The sequence below is a fragment of the Vidua macroura genome, chromosome 1 (assembly GCF_024509145.1).
Source record: "Vidua macroura isolate BioBank_ID:100142 chromosome 1, ASM2450914v1, whole genome shotgun sequence".
Lineage (NCBI taxonomy): Eukaryota > Metazoa > Chordata > Aves > Passeriformes > Viduidae > Vidua > Vidua macroura.
The window spans coordinates 19,183,548-19,203,264 of NC_071571.1; the positions used below are offsets into that span (position 1 = coordinate 19,183,548).

A 19,717-nucleotide genomic window follows, 5' to 3' on the forward strand; every position below is an offset into this window, starting at 1 on the left:
TGCCTTACCCATTCCATTACACAGATGGCAACTGAGCATTTGCTTTTTCTGTGTTACATGTACCTCATTTCCTACAGCCCAAGTTGGAAAAAAATATTAGATGTCTCTTTTCTACCATCGGGTACTCTCATAATCTTAATGTAGAGACTTTCAAATGTTTTACTGATTCTAATTCAATAAATGATATTAACATCCTTTGTTTTGAACTTAAAATGGACAGTCTGAAGTTCCTAATTACCTTTATAATAAATTTTGCTTTGATTTTCTTATAAAATTGTTGCAATTATCCCACAGAGAAAAAAGTACTAAGTGAATACATTTTGAACATTTTATTTTTCTTTAAACATTCCACTTGAGACATGCCACAAACCCTTGTGAGATCTAGGTATTAAACACATTCTGAAAGCCTTTTTCATTAGCTTGTAGAAGAGTTTGGAACTGCTCTTTGCAACTGAATCAGACAGCCAAAAGTGCAACAGATGGATGCAAATATCCTACAGTATTTTGATCTTGCTCTGAATGGAAGGCTCGTCATACCAAAATTGCAGAAGACCATTCATTTACTAAACTTGATACCAAGAAACCACTCATGTTATGCTACTGTCAGAATAAAAAAGGGTTGTCTGTGTCACAAGCAACTTGTCAGCAGCGCTTCTAAAATAAGTGACTGAAAGCCTTTCAACAACAGTGTAACCTCTGGGGGAAAAGTTTCTCAACATATCAACCAATACCTGTAGAACCAGTTGTTCTTCATCATACACTTGCATACAAGAATTGCTGTTCTGCCCACTTCTGCAGGCAAAAGAGCCACTCAGAAGTCCTAGGTTTAAGAAACACCAGTAGAACACTGGTAATTTGACTTCACAAACTTCCATCATTCTCCTAAATATTCTTCACCCAGTGGGTTTCTGGTCACCTCAGGGAGGTGGTCACAGCACCAAGCCTGACAGAGTACAAGAAGCATTTGGACAGTGCTCTTGGGCACATGGTGTGACTCTTGGGGGTGGTTCAGTGCAGGGTCAGGAGTTGGACTCTGTGATCTTTGTGGGTTCCTTCCAACTCTGCATATTCTGTGAGTTTGTGTGATATTCCCACTGCTTTCTGCTTTTCTGCAAATTCTTCTAATCACTTTCATGCATTTCCATACAACACCTGATCTTGCTTATAAGAAATTTTCTTTCGGGTCCGCTTTTAGATTTCCTCTCACCATGCTTGTTTGGCAAGCGGACTATAATGAAAATCATTGAGATCTGCAAGCATTCTTTTTGCTGTGCCATCCTCTTGAAATATTTGTTTGGTTGTCTTAGTGTGCTATGTTCTCTGATGTCAGGGACTCCCTTCTATTTGTTCTTTGAAGACAGATATGTGTTATGAGTATCACTTCAAAAAAATCACTATTATTGTTACTAATAGGAACAACAACAATAGCAACATGGTCTTTTACCATTCATCTGACTGGAGTTGAACACTCCACACTAAAGTTAAAACTGAGAATTGGAAAAATATAGAAGAAAGGCATATTGATGCAGGTAGTGGTAAATGTCTTGCATGAGGGGCAATAAAAGAAAAGAGGAACAGTTAATCTAAGTAGTACAGCCTGTACCTCCATGTATGGCAGCATATTTCTCACCAGACTAAGGAAGGCTGCATGGTTTGTCACCCAGCAGATTGCACAGCACCATTGGTACAAAAGGTAGAAAAGGAAAATGAAGATGCATTATCTTAGCCAAGACATATATCTGGCATATATTACTCCATGTAATAGTTATGCATCTCTGGGGATAGAGAAGGGATTCATGTACATATCCCTTTTGTCAGTAGTGTCAATCAGTCTTGATTCAGGACAGTCAAAACCCCAGAGTGTTGCTCTGTTCTGTCCCCATAAAGTCAGCGACACTTTGTGGAGTGAGGAACTGAGTAACAGAATCAGAGGATAAAGAAAAAGATCTCAATAGATTGGGAAGCTAAACTAGCATGTGGGAAACATGAATGATATTAATAAAAAAATACAAGCGTGGTACCCACTCTGGTACAGCCTAATTCTGCAGATATCATTCTTTTTAAAAGTTCTTGAGTATCTGTTCACACATGAACTTCAGATTTAATTGTACTGATTTTGGACATGAATTTTGAGTTTATGTATGTACAGGATCCAAGAACCAGGTCTCTCCCTGCCTAAATCCTACAACGGGATTTACTTTGCATTCTTAGAGCTTAGTTCACACAAATGTATAGGAGTTTTGAAATGGAAAAGTAGTGTCAGCCATTTTATTTATTTTATTTTATTTTATTTTATTTTATTTTATTTTATTTTATTTTATTTTATTTTATTTTATTTTATTTTATTTTATTTTATTTTATTTTATTTTATTTTATTTTATTTATCACAGTACATATAGTGAAAATTTCCAGGCAATTCTTTATACTGAAGTGAAGAAAAGGAGATATTACCTAGAATCTGGAAGTTCTATTTTTCAAATTTTCAAAATTGCCTCCTAAAGGGTCATTAAAATATTTCCTGCTAGTTAGAGTACTATATAAAGAAAGATGCAAGATCCATAGAGAATACAGGAAAGAAAGGTGACCCAAATAAAGATTTCTCTTATTTTGAGACAGCAGAATATTTTGCTTGACATAGACATCAATATTCACTTCATCTGAAAACAGACAAATGTATAGAAACACCAGTCAGTTTCTCTTCGTGCACTGTAACAATATTTAGTACTTGTACATATATTTCAAATTGACATGCAAATGGAAATTAAGTAACTGTAAGGGCATCAGAAAAGGCCTGCTTGATTGTACATCCTCTTTGTTGGACTGTTAATTCCCACTGGTGAACAGTTAGTTCTGAGTTACCCTACTGAGAAGAAACTGCTCCCTCAAAGGAGCACAGGATTCATAGCTTGTCTCATAATTATCTTTTTGACAGTTTCATACTCTTTACTTCAATTTCACATTTGTGCATCAAAAACTACTTTGTCACTTGTACCCATTTTCAGGCCAATTTGCACTAAACGAGCAATTTATTGTTACTATGTTATGGTTGAAGGCATAACATCATATTCTGCATTTTAAAAAATGTTGGACTTCAGCAAAGGTCCTAACCACTCTATAAAGGTCATCAGTTTAATCCCTTTTGATCTGATATTTTCTCAGCTTTTAGCATCCAGCTTTGCAAACTAGAACACAGTCTCATTGAAACAGCACAGATGTCAACTGCCTGCCCAGATTTTTGCTAGTCAAGGGTGGAGCACTGTGTGGACATCAGCGCAGTGATCAGAATGCCAAATGCAAAAACATAATGAATCAAAAGAAATGCTTTCCTTAAATTACAACAAGTTTAAGTAACTTGTAATATCCATAATGGAAATTCAGTCCATTGACCCCAGGGCTCAAATACTCACGAGAAAAGGATTTCACTATCTTTGCACTGAGACAATAAACAGTGTTGTCAATACTGAATATATTCTTTGCTGCAAAATCAACTGTCAGTTCTTTTAAAAAACCACCAAGGGAAATCGATAAAAAAACAAGGACTTGGAAACTTTTTCAGGTGTAGAAATCTTACTAAGATAATCAAAGCATGTCTGTTGTTCCAGGCAAGGCTAAACCCATGGAAGGCTATTTGTTTTATGACCAATTCTTTCCCAAAAGGAGTTTTCTCTATGGAACTTTTCCTCAGATTTTCCTTTTCTTATGCTCAAGAAGCAATTGTTACATATAATATACTCTGTAGTTGTAATGTCTTCTCAAACTCTTAAATGCATTAAACTTTAAGCTGAAGGAGCCTGTTAATATCTCCAAGGTCAGTCTACTTCTCATTAGGTGCTGCATGACTGGATAGAAAGAGCAAGTAGCCTTTTTTCCCTAATATAAAGGCATAGAATCTGAACAAGAAATAGCTGGAATGTTTAAAATAATAAAAGTGAAAACACAATGAAAATGTTCCTATTGTATCCATTAGAAACACATAAACACTATAAAGTCTTTGATTTAAAATAACTGTTATGTCTCCAGTTACTTTTGGGCTAGCTTCTTTTGGAGTAGGAAAACAAAAAAACCTCAAGGAATGAAAATTGAAAATCTCGTTTTGCCATGGCACACAGGACTGCGATACTGACTTTAACAGAACAAAAGTGTCTACAAACTGAGACTGCTTTTTAGAGTTTACAATCTGCTACTTGCTGTTTGTAAGCATATTGAGGGTACATTGCCAACATTATTTTTCTCATAACTGCGTATTAACCCTTGAGGTTTGCAAAATAATGAAATACATTGTTTTATATTATCTAATTTTAAAGTTTACAAAAAGTTTTTACTGTGATAGTTTTATAAAGGAGAAAATAAAATTGTGATAGATACCTTTACACCTCTTATGATATGAGATGCAAAAGAGTTTAATTTCCAGAGATTACTATCTCTGTCTGTGAGAAGAGAGACACAAAATATTTTACAGGAAAACTGAGGAAAAATGGATGAACTTCTGGTACTTCCTGGCTAGAAAATTTCCTTTATATAAAGTGACGTGGAACAAAAGGTGAATGACAGACAAAAATGTAGAATTTCGTTGCAGACTTGGAAAATAAAATTTTGCTTTTCCCTCCAAAAACCATGGCATTCCTTTTTGGTCTTGGATTTTAATCAGATGGTAAAAGACCATCAGGAAAAAAAGACATTGGATTTGAACCTCCAATTCAAACTCACTTATATGCACATTAATCATTAAGGGATAAAACACAATACTTTATTTGACCCTCCTGACTGACACTCAAAGCCAGGGAAATAGATGATTTAAATAGGAGCAATCAGCCTGAAGATGATAACTCAGTCCTAAGCTTGGCTCTTTTCTCCCCTCTTTTTACCTGAAGAATGCATTTTCTCCTTTTTGGCCAGCAAAAGAGCAGAAACCTTCTCTTGCTGCATGTTCTGGGGCAACTACGGATCAAGTTCACTCACCAGCTCTCCACTCTATTACATATATAATTTCTAGCCTGGAAACTGTATCACTCCTGTTTGCATGACTGTGGGTTTGAGTTAGGCTTCTGCCAAGAGGGAGAACATAATGTTTAGGACAGCTGAGCACACAGGCTTACAGGTACAGTGAGCTTCAATAGAGCCACCAGATTTTTTCCCCTCTTCTGGGCCTCCATTTACATCTGGAATGTGAATCTACCAAGAGACTCCCTGCTTTATGGGGCAGGTATGTGGTTCTTCACACACAAGTTTTTTTCCCTGTACATAACACAGATTCCTGAAAATATGTTTAATGACCTGTGGGAGGTAATAAGGGAATGTGCAGTTCGAAGGATTCCCCAGAGACTGAAGGGAATCCCCACAAAAATTTTCTCTCCACCTGTTTTAGGAACAGCATGCTCTGGAGTTCTCAACTTATTCACAGTAATGGAGTGTGATTTTCTTGATTTGTGGGTTCAATCCCTTAGCATTTGTTAACATTTCGAGGTTAAGCCATTGCTTTACTTGGTTTCATGATGATTTATTAAGTTATGGCTCAGCTAATGCTTTAAAAATTGATTTTCAATTGCATGTAAGAAATGAAAGGTGGTCTCTGAGTGAGAATATTATGAACTATAACGCACAAAATCAGAATTCAGTATCTGGCTTTGCTATCAATTTTCTGTAGGACCCAAGGCAACTCAGTAAGTCTCTCGAAGACTGATCAACTGCTTAGTGTAGTAAATAGATGAGAGTGCATTACAATCAAATCCCTCTGTTTATAGGATGACAGTACTCTAAATATGTTAGCTAAGGGCTTTCATTTTTCTGCTCTGAAATATCACCTAATGCTACAACAGTTGTCATCTGTATTAATTTTATTTTGAGCCGGTTGGGACCATGTAAGCCATTACAATACTTAGTAGCATCAAACAGTTGTCCTCGAGAAGCTCAATAAGTACCACAAAGGACCACACCATTTGCCTGTAAAAGCAGCTGACTCAAATTCAGATGAACAAAAAAGTCAGCTATTTATAAGAATTTCAAATCTGTCACCCCATTGAAAGCTACTGAAAGCAAAAACAAGACAATAAGGTAAAGCGGTCTGTTCCTCTCTAATGCTGTGTGTAATGCTTGTAGAGTTACTCACCACAGTGCACACTACACCTCTGGGAAACAGAGCAACTTCAGGTATTTCAAGTTCAATGCAAAATGTACAACTATATGAGCCTTCCTTCACCTGACCTACATTTTTGCCATTCTTTACAGTGACCCATGCACACCGATGTCAAAGACAAGTGAGCTGTGTAGAGAAGATTGGAGAAGGCTACTAACTGCAAAACTGGCTGAATTCCATGTAGAGTAGGAAGTTAGAGACAGAAGACCACAGGGTCTTTGTGTGCCCTAGCAGCTGTCACACTGCCATAGCACTGTGACAGCAACAGGAGCAGATGATATAACATTAAGGAAAGCAGGCTTTTCTTAAAAGTTTATCCAGTTTTTTCCCATGTAGTCCTCCTTAAGATCTGCACTTAGAGCTACATGGGGTTTTCCCATTAACCCTTTTATCTGGTACAAAATGTAAATGTGGGACTAACAAAGTCAGCTGTGTGCCTTTACAACAAAATCGTGACAACTGTAAGAGTAGAATACCATACATCATTTTCAATCTATCTTAGAAAACTGAAGAGAAACAAACCTAGTATGCTCAACTTCAATATAAGTTGAAGTGTCTACACACAGCTCTTCTGTTTTTTTAACATCATGCTTCTTCAATGTGATATATAACGCTTAATATGATGAAAAATGTCCATTTTTGCTCAAGGAGAAAGTGATATTTTATTTCTAGGGGTTATTTGCATGCCAGTGTGAGGACTTTGGAAAATCTCTGCCATTATTTGATTGGATTGATGGGGCTTTTTATATATCTTGTGATAATATCTGTAATAAGATGATGACAACACAACTGGAATGAAGTGGAGGTGCAAAAATTCTGGAAAAGGCACAGATGTCTTGTTATAAGAAACATTTAAGTACAGTTCAAAGTACCATGAAGCAAGTGGAAAATAACAGTTTATGCCACCAATATGAATAAAAATTATTGATGCAATATTTTATTTTTTTAACCAGTATGGATGAGTCCAGAACTTTTAATTTGTACTGGCTTTAAGAAACATGCATGTAGCCCATTGGCCACTGCATATAGTATCTAAGATATATTTCTTCCTGTGCCTGATGCATGAGGAAGTTTGGAATATTTATATAAGAGGCTATTGCTTTTCCAAGCTTGTGTTCCTGGCTTTGGCTCAATTTCAGTAAGATATCTGATATCAGATATGAATGTAATACCATACTGAACCCCAGCAAAACTGTATAGGCTTTCCTTAAATCACAAGTTTTCCTGGAAAGAAAGAGCTTGAATTACACTTGGTCCATCATTTCATGTTTCATTCTGCTTTCCTATTCTGAGTATTACAGCTGAATTTGTAGAAACCAGGGGCCAGCATTTAGGGAATTTAGTTGGGTCTAAAGTTCAACTTTGATCATACCAAAGACAACAAGAGAGATTTCTAATTTATCTCAAGACCTGTTTCTAACTTGAGCTGAGAACAGGCTGCAGAGAAATGAGAGAGGACAAACAGCTTGGAAAAGTTTAGAGAGAAATAGAGAGTAAAATGGGGAGATGTATCAGCATTTCTTAACCTATAATCTGAAGTGTGAAATCAAATATAGGAACAATCCTTGATTTATCTGAGTAATATTTTATTTGCTCCTTTTGGAATTTCTTCCGACCTAAATAAAAGAAAAAAGGTAAAAATTCAGATAGCCTCTGTTTACAGAGCTCTTTCTGATTTATCTGATAATGAAGGTGATTAATTTTTCTTTAATCTACCTATCTTCATATTTTTATCCTATGAGTACATTTCTATCCATCACCACCTATTCCATTTCACTCTAGTCTGACACTTTTTTAATTTTCTTCTGTTTGCAAGACTATTGATAGAACCCTTTTCAAAACTGCTCTTTGGTAAGATTTTATTTATACAAAAAGATTTTATTTCTACAATTACAGCACATGTCACAGCACAGATAAAGTAAATTTTATGGCCAGTTTTCTTCAGGGAAATCCTTACTTCACTAATTTATCACCATATATAAAATATATAAAAGTTCTTTGTTTCAAAAACTTTGCCTATATTTTGGTCATTTCTAACTAAGTTTCCTAATCTCTCAAAATCAAATTAAGCTCACTGTAGCCCAAGTGTTAATCCTGTTAGTACATTCCTGTTAGCTGTATCCAGACCATCTTTGAAAATGTCCAGATGAGAGTGAAAAAAACATGATACGGACATTTCCTAGAACTACACATGTTGGGATGAACTTGTTAACAAATAAATAAAACACTGTTTTTCCTCTTTTTTTTTTTTTTTTTGTTTTGTTTTGTTTTTTTTTCTCCACAACTTTCCTTTTTTTGAAACAGAAATTTCTGTACACTTTGATGACTGAAAAGTGTAGCATTTGCCTGATACCTGCTGTCCAAAAGTATTAGACTTCTCTTTCAAGTTTTAAAGCTGATGGACTGTGGGGGACTCATAGCAATCTAATCATCACAACAAAGTGTCTAAAAAGGTCAAATAAAATGTCTAGATGTGCTGGCCAATCATCTAAATCATCCACCATAGAGTTCTCAACAAGAAAATATTTCATTACAGGATAGCCATGGCCAATTGCTCACATTTTTTAAGAAAAATTAGGCTTTTAAACTGTTTAGTCAGTTGTGTTAAATTTTAAGAAAATGAAAAAACAACTGAAGTTAATAACAAAAATATTGTACATTTTTAGTGCTGGACATCTCTTAGAATTTATAAAATGCTTGTCATCTTAAGGAGAACAAATATATAACAAAAATTGTGATGGCATGCCACCTGTATTTTAAAATGGTCTAGGCATGTATGTAATAGGCATCTGTCATGTCTGTAAAGAAAGAGGGCAGGCAGAAGAAACAAAACCAAGCAAATTTGAAATGTACATTAAGATATGCTGCAAAACTCCGGGTAGATTACAGTACAGTTGCAAAAGATTTTCTCATATAATTAAAAAGGCCAAAGCAGTATGACCTAAATTTAAAAATTAAATTTATAATAATTTATAAATTTATAATATTTCGTTTCAAAAGTTCTAGACATAGGTGAGATGTAGATTTTCTATGGAATCCTTTTGATCTACCTAACAAGATATTGACTGCTATCATCCAAGGACACATCAAACTATAGGCAATCATTGATCCAATATAGCTTTGGTTTTCCATTATAAAGGGTTCCCTTTCATTAGAGTTTTAAAGAATTTAGTGTGAGAAAGTAAAGACCCTGTATTCATGACCTGGAATAATCTACTCTTTATGAAAGGCTGACAAACCACAGACAATCAAAGAATGTGCCTGCGGCTACAGAGGTTTTATCTGAGTCTAATCTAGGGGACACTAGAAAATTCAATGCATAATTGAAGATTCATCAAAAAGAACTTCTCAGATTAAAAGATACATTTACTGTGTGAATGAGAAATCCTGGAGTGTTGCTTTGCTTTTGTGTTGTTTGAAGTAATTTTATTTTTTTTAAAATTTCAAGAATAAAAGGAAAGCTCAAGGAAAATGAATACTTGCATCAGGTGTTGGTTTGTCCTACTAAAATGCAGCAGCTTTCTCTGTAGAAATGAACTTTCTATATATAACCAATGCATCAAACCCTACACCTCACCTACCAAGTAGGCCACAGCTATCTATAATTTGCTGTAGGATTCAACACTTTTACATAGTTTTCCTTTTCAGATCTTGGGCACAGAATAAACAAGTGAAAAACCAATCCCGCTGCAATTCCCAAACTGAAAGAAACATGGATGTGTTTTCTAAACCCCACTTTTGGAATAAGTTTTTCTATAACAGCGTACACTTTTGAGCTGTGTATGAGATGCTCATGATGAAGAGCTGCCTGAGTCAGCTGTTTCTGGGTCAGCCTCCTGCCATGGAGTGTTGGCTCACAGGGCAGAATGTGGGCACTTTTCAGCCAGGAATAGACCTCCAGTTCAGAGCAAACATGGAACAGGAAAATGAAGTGCTGACTATTGACTTCTAAGAGCACTGAAGCACTTTTCACAATAAAATAAGAAGCAATTTGATTTCAAGAGAGAAATAAAGTTTCAGGGACATTTCCATAGACAAAATGCTTAAAAGTACCACATTGAGTTTACACTTTATTCCAAGGGATCACTTATGCATCAAAGCAATATCAAAAAACACCACTGCCAACAAATGGACAATTTAATGCCCAATACAGCATGTGACCAGCCATGCTGTGGTTGGTGACAGCAAAATGACAGAGGCAAGGACGAGGATGACAACTGCCTGCCATACAGTGAACAGATCTCTAGTTTGAGGGAGGGAGAAAATAATGGCTGAATATGACTGAAAAACAAATGACAGGAAAAGAGACCAACAAACTAAGTGGCATCTGCACTCTGTGTTTTTTCAAAACTTGAATAATTCTCTCTGTGAGGGTCTTGAGAAGCTGCTATATCTCAGCTGCTCTGGACTGCTGTATGTGGGATCTCTGCCCATGATGTTGGAGTCTCCATGTAAGCTCAGGTCCAAACCTAAGCTATGCTGCAGATGAACCTATATTCAATCCCATTCCTGATTTTGTATCCTGGACCAACACTAAAGATAGCTTGTCTCCACTCACATACCATGGAATGTGCCTCCTTAAATGGGCCTTGGAACTGTTTATCCTTTTGCTGTTGGAGAATTCCTGTGCAGACGTGGTTCGTCATCTCACCTTTTCTAGGACCACTGATGGGAGATGCTTCCTCTGGTCCTTTCCTGAGCTGTCTGTTGGCAGCTGTGCCACTTTGCTGAGTCGCTGCTCCCTTCTTTGTCCCTGGGTCTGCCTCATTGCTGCAGACTCAGCTGATGGTCACTAGACCAGGGTTAACCCCTGTTGCTTCCCTGAGCTGCTGGACTCACGCTGTGCCCTGCCTGTGCCTGCTGCCACACTTGGCTACCTGTTCCCTCGACCCGTGAAACTTCACGCTCCCTGCTTGGAAAGGCAATCAGAGCCAATAATATTTCCCTTAATATCAGTGGAAATGTGATTTATTTAAATTTGCCCAGCAAATCTTCCTCTGCTTTGATAGACCATTCTGCAGCCTTCAGAAATGAGCCCAAATCTTCCTTTTCACCTCAGCTAGCCCTATTCGGCAATGAATACAGGTGCAGGCGACGTCTAACAGCTCAGTCCTATTCTAGTAGGGAAATTCTCATCCACTTCAAAGAGAGCAGGAAAAAACACAGGTCTCAGTCCTTGAACTCACAAAGATGATGACAAAAGTAGTCCCCTGCAGAGCCTCATTTAACAGGAGCCTTTATGGCAAAGTGATCTTATTAACTTGCACATGGAGAATGTGCAGGGTCTCTGCTAGTACAGACATAGATATAAAATGGGTATGCTTATTAACAAAATGCCATGTAATGATTCACTACTATGAATGACTTTATAGCACAATATTATTATTTAGAACTAGCACCATATACTCTCTTAAAACAGTTAAATAAAACTGCATTATTATAGTCAATAACTGTATTAATACTGCATTACTAGTCAATAACTGTTTTAATACAATTAAAATTTACTTAATATGCCCATAATTGAACAAGCTCTTTAATTATAGAATGCTAAAGAGAATTGTAAATATTTAGTTTACTAAGCAGTTCCTAAGCTTATTTGCCCTACTTATCTTCTACACAGATGTCCCTTGAGAGTCTGGTAAAAACTATTTCTACAATCAGATTTTGATTAATAAAGTTCAGTGGAGTATAATGTGACAAATTACTGACACTATTTACAGACAAAAAAAATATCTCTTACCTCCATTATCTTTTAGGTGCAGTGCTATCTTGGTGTCATCTATAAAGGAAATTCAAAATTAGTTGAAGGAAAAAACTTTTTTCAAGGTCATGAATCACTTTAACAACAAATTTCTAGTGATAAAAACATTCCACAACAAGAAAATTATTTGGTACTCAACTCAATGAGAACTAGATTGTGGTTTTTCTTACACTGAGCACTACACTTTCTTACCACTAAAAGAAAAAAAAAAAAAAAAAATCATTTATGAGTGTTAAAGCATTGAGGAGGATTCAAAACACTAGCAAATATGGGTATGAGAGTCTGTCTCATAATGTTTATAAATAATTCATATATGATTTTTTCACACGTTCACACATAGCTTGAGCATTCTATCATATTAAAGACTATATGAACCAACATATGTCAATAAAGTAAGACAATGACTTAGTTTTTTTTGAAGAATCTTGGAAAAGTCTACTAATACTAAACCAATTTTTTTTAATTATTCCTCTTTTTCTTGTGAATTTTAATTAACAGAATGCCAGACAATATTCCTTTTAATGCAATCCAAATGCTGTGCTGACAGTTTCTAAACTTTTATTGCTTTAAACCAGCCTTTCTTATCAGTAGATTACCACTTTGAAATGCCTTCAGCTCAAATTTTCCTGTCACAGGCTACTTGGAAAATCAGTACCTAGTACTTTTTCTTGTGTTAACATACAATTTCAACAAACACACCCACACCCACATCCATTTTATAGATGTTCCTTGATTAATATGAATTAGCTTTCTTGCCCAGATGAATTCCTCCAAAAGCAGGAAAGCAGGATATCCCAAGCTCAAAAAGGTAAGGCTTAAGCAGCCATTGGTAAGAGGATGAGAACTGATCCACCATTGCTTACCCAGTTAATTCAATTCAGAAGCCTAGAGAAACTACTTCACAACAGTGAGCACTACATGAAAAGAACAGTGTCAACTGACTGAAAAAAGGTAAATAGGCATATTTCAAAGAAGTTTTTATTTTGGATTATCTATAATTTTCACCTGGCTAAATAGAATTACTAACTCATTAAGTCTGTGATGGGAATTTCTTCTCAATTTAGCAGGGACCTTTACTGCTACTATATCAGCAGGTTTTGGACTACTGCCTGAATGTAAAGGAACATGAAAAAGTCACTGTAACCTCAAGTTTTCATGAAGTCTTCCTAACTTGTCCTTGCTTCTCCATCAGCATCCTCTCCTCAAGCCTTCATCCCCTTTTCACCTTACTGGTGCAAGAGGGAGCAATTTAAAAGCAAGAGCCTTGAATGCAATTCCCATCTCCTTCTGCTGCCCCAGAGGGAAAAGGTTGTTATCAACACATACTTAAAGAAAATAAATTTCTTTCTGAGTTGTAAATTGCTTTTATTCAAGTGTAAAAATGCAGTGTATACATGTCACCTTCTGTGGGCAGGCTGGTTGGAAGGTGGGAAGTGGTGGATCCTCTGGTGGTTGTTAAAACTCTGAACCTTGTGGTGGTTGGCAGAAGGGTGGTGGTGGAGTACAGAGGTGTTTCAGTTGTGTCTATATTCTTCTCACAAATCTTATCCTTTGACTGTTGGGAAACAACAGAAACAAGGAAGAGAAAATTAATTCTCAGTGGAAACTGTCAAGAATGAAGAATTTAATCACAGAAACGTTGCTGTGATGAAGAGTGAAAATAAACACTCTAGATAAAGAAATTTCAAAAGCTTTTTCATATCGTTTTTTTTTCCTTTTCCCCTTTCAAGTCTCTGTGCAGCATTCAGCAACATATTTTTTCATTTATCTACAAAATTTACAACTCTTAGTTGTTAATTACAAAGTCACCCCAGATCGTCAAATTTGTTATTTCCCTCAATCAGAGTTTAACATCTAAGTTTATAATGCAGATTTTCACTCTTCTGTTAAGAAAGCTCACTGCCATCAACCCACGTGACATAAAACATGTTAAAAAAGATATCTGGGAATTAAATAGTAGCTCTTCATAGTGAACAATGTGTAGTTAACTGGGGCATTTAATTAGGCTTTACATGTAATTATCACAAGAGAACACGCATAGATGTGTAAAATGTGTGCATGTATTCAGCCTATAGAATATGTATTTACTACAATAAATCAATCCATTCACTATATACTTATTAATTCAACATAATATTACAATGTAATGTATTATTTGTATATATTAAAGCATAAAAAATATATTTTAATATCTAAAATAAATAAATATATAAATAAAGATAATATATTAATATATAATTATACATATAAAATAAAAATATAAAATATAAAACAATTATAAAATAAAAGCAATAAAATAATAAAATTAATATAATATATTAGCACACTATAAATAAAAGTCACCATCATATAATTATTAAATATTTATTTGCATGAGCAAGTATTTTGATACCAATATAGAGTCTGTTTGCTCTTTTATTTTTCTCCCAAAATCTGGACATTTTTAAAATTCTGAAGTTGCAATGAATAATTTATTTTATGGTTCACACAGTTTCACAGGAAAATACATCCAATTATCTTTCAGCAAATATGGGAACTGCATCTAACTCCTGCTGTCCCCATTCATTTCAGTGGGAAGTGGAGTCATGCAAACCTTTATTTCATTTTATTGAGATCTGGCTGTCAAAACCCAGTGGGCATTGTCTTTCTTTTAATATTCACAGATATTTTATCATTATTTTTTTTACTCAAAAATATTTATTACATTACAGAAAAATCTCAATATCTGCAGGATAATTATTCTTTACATTTCTTTGAATTTTTCTTAAAAAATACTGTTAATTTCACTGATGCAATTTAGTTAAAATTTATCTCCAAATCTATATTAAAAATAAAGAAACCTTACAATGGGAATCCTCATTATTTATCCTCTTGAGTGAAGCATCTAAAATGAACCATTGTGGGCTAATTATTGATCCTTCCTGGAACTCTAGCAGTCAGCTCAGGCATAATTCTGGAAGATGCCAAGCAAGCTGTTGCATCTACTCCATGGAGCCTAAAAGCTCGACAGTCAACTGCCACCAAGTAGCCCAAAACGGTGCAAATTAAGCTATTAATTTCTCAGATACACTTAGTGTATCGATAATTTCCTCTCAGATCATGCACTAAACCTTGTAGCACATGCTGGACTGAAACAATAAAGGAGAAGCAGAAGGTAATGTTAATGTCCTGCAGAGAAAAGTTTTTTGATATCTTAATTTGCAAGCGCAATTGTGTCCTAGCTAATTATAATCTGGATTAAAGCATACAAGGGTTGTGCATCAAAGTAACACATGTTCCCAGCAACTTTTATCTTATGTTCTTAAAAAGGCTGCCCTCCACAGACAATAAATATCTCAGAAATTTTGCTTGCAAATCAGTTGGTGACAAACTGCAAAGCTGAAGCTTCAAGGCCATGTAATAAGGCAGTATGTAGGTTGCAGTTATCTTGCAATTACAGTTACAAAAAAAAATATTCTTCCATTAATATGGATTTATAGCATTTATTCTCTTTGCTTCTACTGAAAATAAAACAGAATGTGCTTTTCTCACTAGACAGCTGGGGCTATGTTTTGCCTTGGGTTTCACCTGACATTTCAGAAGGCCTATGTTGCTGAAACTCATGAGGATATTTAGCTTGTTCAGCAAAAATGGAAAAATATCTGCTTTTTTTTTATGGCCCCCAGAAGCTTAAAAGTGCCATAAATTGATTTTCTCCTATTGCCACAATTCCAACATGGAAAAAAAACCCAAAAAAAACAAAACAAAAACAAAAAAAAAAAAAACAAAAAAAAAAAAAAAAAAAAAAAAAAAAAAAACAACAAAAACAAAACCAAAAAAAAAACCAAAACAAAACAAAAAAAAAAACCAAAGCGGAAAATGAAAAAAAATCCCAAACCTCAAGCCCAAAATGCTTGTAAAGGGTCTTTTTAAACTGGAAAGTCATCATCATCATCATCATCATCATCATCATCATCATCATCATCATCATCATCAATAATCATCTTTATAAATGTTTATTGAAAATGAACTTCTCTGGTCTAGGAGTACCCCAGATAACTTTCAGAGGAGGGTTATGGTCCCTGTTTGACAGCCCACCACTACCACAGTCAGCTATCATTTTCATCCTCTCACTGCATCTCCATGAATAGAAATCAAAATGCCATGTAGGCTAGTTGTGTGAGGGCTTTTAAATTTTTATTTCAATTACTATTTTTATTTTATCTCTTTGAATGTATCTGTGTAAATTCTTCTATATAAAATGTTTTGGCAAGTTTTCACAATCGAAATGCAATGTCTGTTTTTCACTTGAGGCTACTCTTGCAAGGGGTTTTCTGAAATAAGGAACGTCACAGTTTCTTCCCCTTTTCTGGCAGAAGTCAGAGATCTAAAAGAAAATGAGCATAGGGACACTGTTTTGGAGTAATCTTTCTGTTTTTGGGGGTTTTGTTTAATTAAAGTAGTTTCCCAAAGATAAAATTTTAATTTTTGTCCATTTTATTCCCTCAAATGGGGAGTGAAACTCCTCAGATTGTTCTTTTTTGTTATGCCTTATGGGATTTCCCCTGAATGACAAATAAAGTATGTCTTTGGCCTTGAAACCATGCTTTATGATCTGAATAATTTAAACAAAAACATCATAACTATATAAATTGCCTCTGATGGGCTGAGGATGTAAACTACTCACATACCTCTTCAGGGCAGCCACTGTCTACCCAATCTTGCCGGTGACGATCAAATCCACTTGAGCATCTTTAAATGATGAAATAGATAGAGGTTGTCCAGATGGAAATAGGAGGAAAAAAAGAATAAAGGGAGGGAGAGGAACAGAACAGAGTGACAGAAAGAATAAGTAAATGATGTGATTTTAAATCCATATGTTTTATATGGTATCATTTTTATTCAAGATGCTTTTGCTTACAATTTGAGTCTCTCCTTTAATCCACTTCAGTGAAAGATGTTTCAATGATGAGACTTTATTTTAGTTTTTAAAATTTATTTATCATTTTTAAATAGGAATATATCCCTACCACTGGATAATTATTCTTAAGATGTCACTGACTCATTTTTAAGTTTGATGTCAACCATATAGATGTAAATTAGTTTAATTATTATTGTCCAGACTTAGCCAGGAAAATTTAATCCCACAAAGGATGCAGTGAACCAGTCACTGGGTTTATGAGGCAGAGTGGTCAGAGACATCAAGATGCACATATAGTCATTTGATCAATGTTTACAGCTCCTCTGAACACTCCCCGTGACAAATAGAGAACACTGTACAGCTGCTTCTACCTCCTCACTAAATGCAGAAAACTTATATTGCATGCATATTTCTTATCAAGTTAGGTGAGTTTAATAACCTGTTTGCAATATCCTTTCTCTTTTGCTGTATGTAACAAATAATTTTTTAAGAAACTTGTAACACTTTAATGTAATGATTCCTCTGGAAATCCCCATCTCTCAAGAGTATTATCTGCAATTGTAGAGTAAGTTTGTGTTGCCTAGACAACAAGTAGCATCACAAACAGAAAACATTATTAAAATGGCAAGCAAATAACTAAACCACGATGTTCAGCTTTGAAGGAGATTCTTGCCAGCTAGGATGTTTTTTATTTTGGAGGGTTTGTTTTTGGTTTCTGCATTCATTTCCTGCAGTATTTTGTTATGAGACAGGGTGATGTTTTGGCACCCATGGTCATAACTTACCTGAATGTATTAAAAACAACTTTTTGCTGTCTTTTAGTAAGACTAGGCAAGCAAATAAGGCCACTGTTATGGTTAGCTGTATTTGAGGGTCCTTTTATTGTTTACAAAGAATTGAAAGTACTTGACAAGACATGTCAAGTACTACCTACTTCAAGCAAGGGAACAGTTCATTTGGAAGAATGGAACACTGTAATTATTTTTATAGTAGGAGAGGATGTTACAAGAAGATGTAAACAATGTTAACAAAACACTTGGGGTAAGAAAAATCTCCATATAATTATTCTGAGCAGAATCTTCAATGTCTTTGAGAAAAGATTTTGAGAAAAATGTTCATTCTCTTGTTATACCTGCATTGCATACCACATTTCATCATTTGCAATATTACTAAAAGAAATACCCCAACACGAACAGGTGTCAATTTTTGCACACTCTATAGCAACTGGCTTCTCCAAAAACCCATTGCCCTTAAGAGAGAAATGTTCAAATACATTTATTATACCTCCTTCTCAATGCGCGAGGCCTCTCACATAGGAAGGACATTGATGTGCTAGAGCAGTTCAGTGGAGAGCCACAAAGTTGATCACAGGGCTGGAGCACCTCTCTTATGAAGACAGGCTGAGAGAATTGAGGTTATTCAGCCTGGAGAAGAGAAGGCTCCAGGAAAACCCTCTACAGGCTTTCCACGCTTAAAGGGAGCTTATAAGAAAGATGGAGACCTTTTATCAAAGCCTGTAGTGACAGAACATGGGTAAATGGTTTTAAATTGAAAGATAATAGACTAATATTGGAAGTAAGGAAGAAGTTTTTCAGTGATGCTGGTGAGTCACTAGAATAGACTGTCAAGAGAAATCGTGAATGTCCCATCGTTGGAAGTGCTCGAGGTCTGGTTGGATGGGGCTTTGTGGAACCTTGCATCTACTACAAGATGTTTCTGCCCATGTCAGTGGGGCTGTACAGAATATCTTTAAAGGTCCCTTCCAACCCAAATCACTCTATGAATAAAGCCCAGTTGAAAAGTGCTTTCTTGCTGAAGTGTGAGTGAATCAGTACTATGTTGGGAGCTCAGTGCTGCTTCTCCATCTTTATGGTATTCTGTCTCAGTGAATGTTTGAAAGAACAAGAAAAACTTTACTAAGCAGAAAGAAATGATGACATGGTATTCCAGGTATGAATAGAATGGGTTTTTTTTTCAGTCTCCCCTACATTTCTTTTAAATTTGAAGATCTTCATTAGCAACTTCTGTGCCCATCTCTAAGCAGTACTGGACTGAGTTTTCAGATGTACCGAATATTCATAAATCCGTTACATTTTATTCATACTGCTCTGGCTCAAATGGTTTTGAGGATATTCAGTACATCAGAAAACCAAGCCAAATATTTAGACATGAAATTGAGCCACTCCATAAATTCCTCCACTTGAGGCAGTTACTGCTGTTGCATATCTATGCTAATTCAACCCAGTGTACTTAGAGTTAGTAGGGATAAAACAAACCTATGTTTTATCTTATATCTAAATGGTGTCAAATTTAAGGCTCCAAAGATTAAATTAATAAAAATGTATCCCAGGTGCACTTATTTACAGTTCTTAAATCTTTTCTTACAAACTAATGAATTACAGGGGTGAGTAAAATTTCTGGGGTTAATTTTTTTTCACCAGGAATTAACCAACTACCAAAAACTGAATATAACACTCAAGGACTTGGAATGGCTCTTTCAAACATGTGAGGCAGTTTTGAGAAGACTCTGCCTTAAAAAAAGTACATTAAACCCTGGGCACTGCTTATTTAACATTTTCCACTGATGCATAGTGAGTCCAAACAATATTATCAGAAAGCAGCTTTATCAGGAATGAGATAGTCTCCTGGCAAACCTGTTTGTGAACTTCCTTTGAGGCATATATCACTTCATGTCAGCCATAGAAGCTACTATTGTTGCTGCCTCGTTGAGTTAGAGTTCTGGAAACTGTCATTTCAGTGCAGCACCTGCTTTACTGACTGCATTTTTAAGACCTTATTTTAGTGGCATGGTGATAATTCCCTGTTGCCATTAAAACATTGGAGCAGATTTGATTTGCTGCACTGTTTATGCCATCTGTCAACACGGCTATTTTATAACAACTTCAAGTGATGACTGAAGTCA

The 19,717-nt window shown here is 35.5% G+C and overlaps 1 protein-coding gene across 2 annotated transcripts in view; it reads right to left on the reverse strand.

The window, feature by feature from the left end:
- Positions 1-19,717, reverse strand: part of PLXDC2 (plexin domain containing 2) — a 248,792-nt gene that overhangs the window by 14,089 nt on the left and 214,986 nt on the right. For both annotated transcript variants that reach the window (XM_053992518.1, XM_053992509.1), the window contains exons 10-12: positions 16,565-16,625; positions 13,296-13,449; positions 11,874-11,912 (exon numbers count right to left, since the gene is read on the reverse strand). In XM_053992518.1, coding sequence (XP_053848493.1) covers positions 11,874-11,912; positions 13,296-13,449; positions 16,565-16,625 — 254 coding nt within the window. The remainder of the gene's footprint in view (positions 1-11,873; positions 11,913-13,295; positions 13,450-16,564; positions 16,626-19,717) is intronic.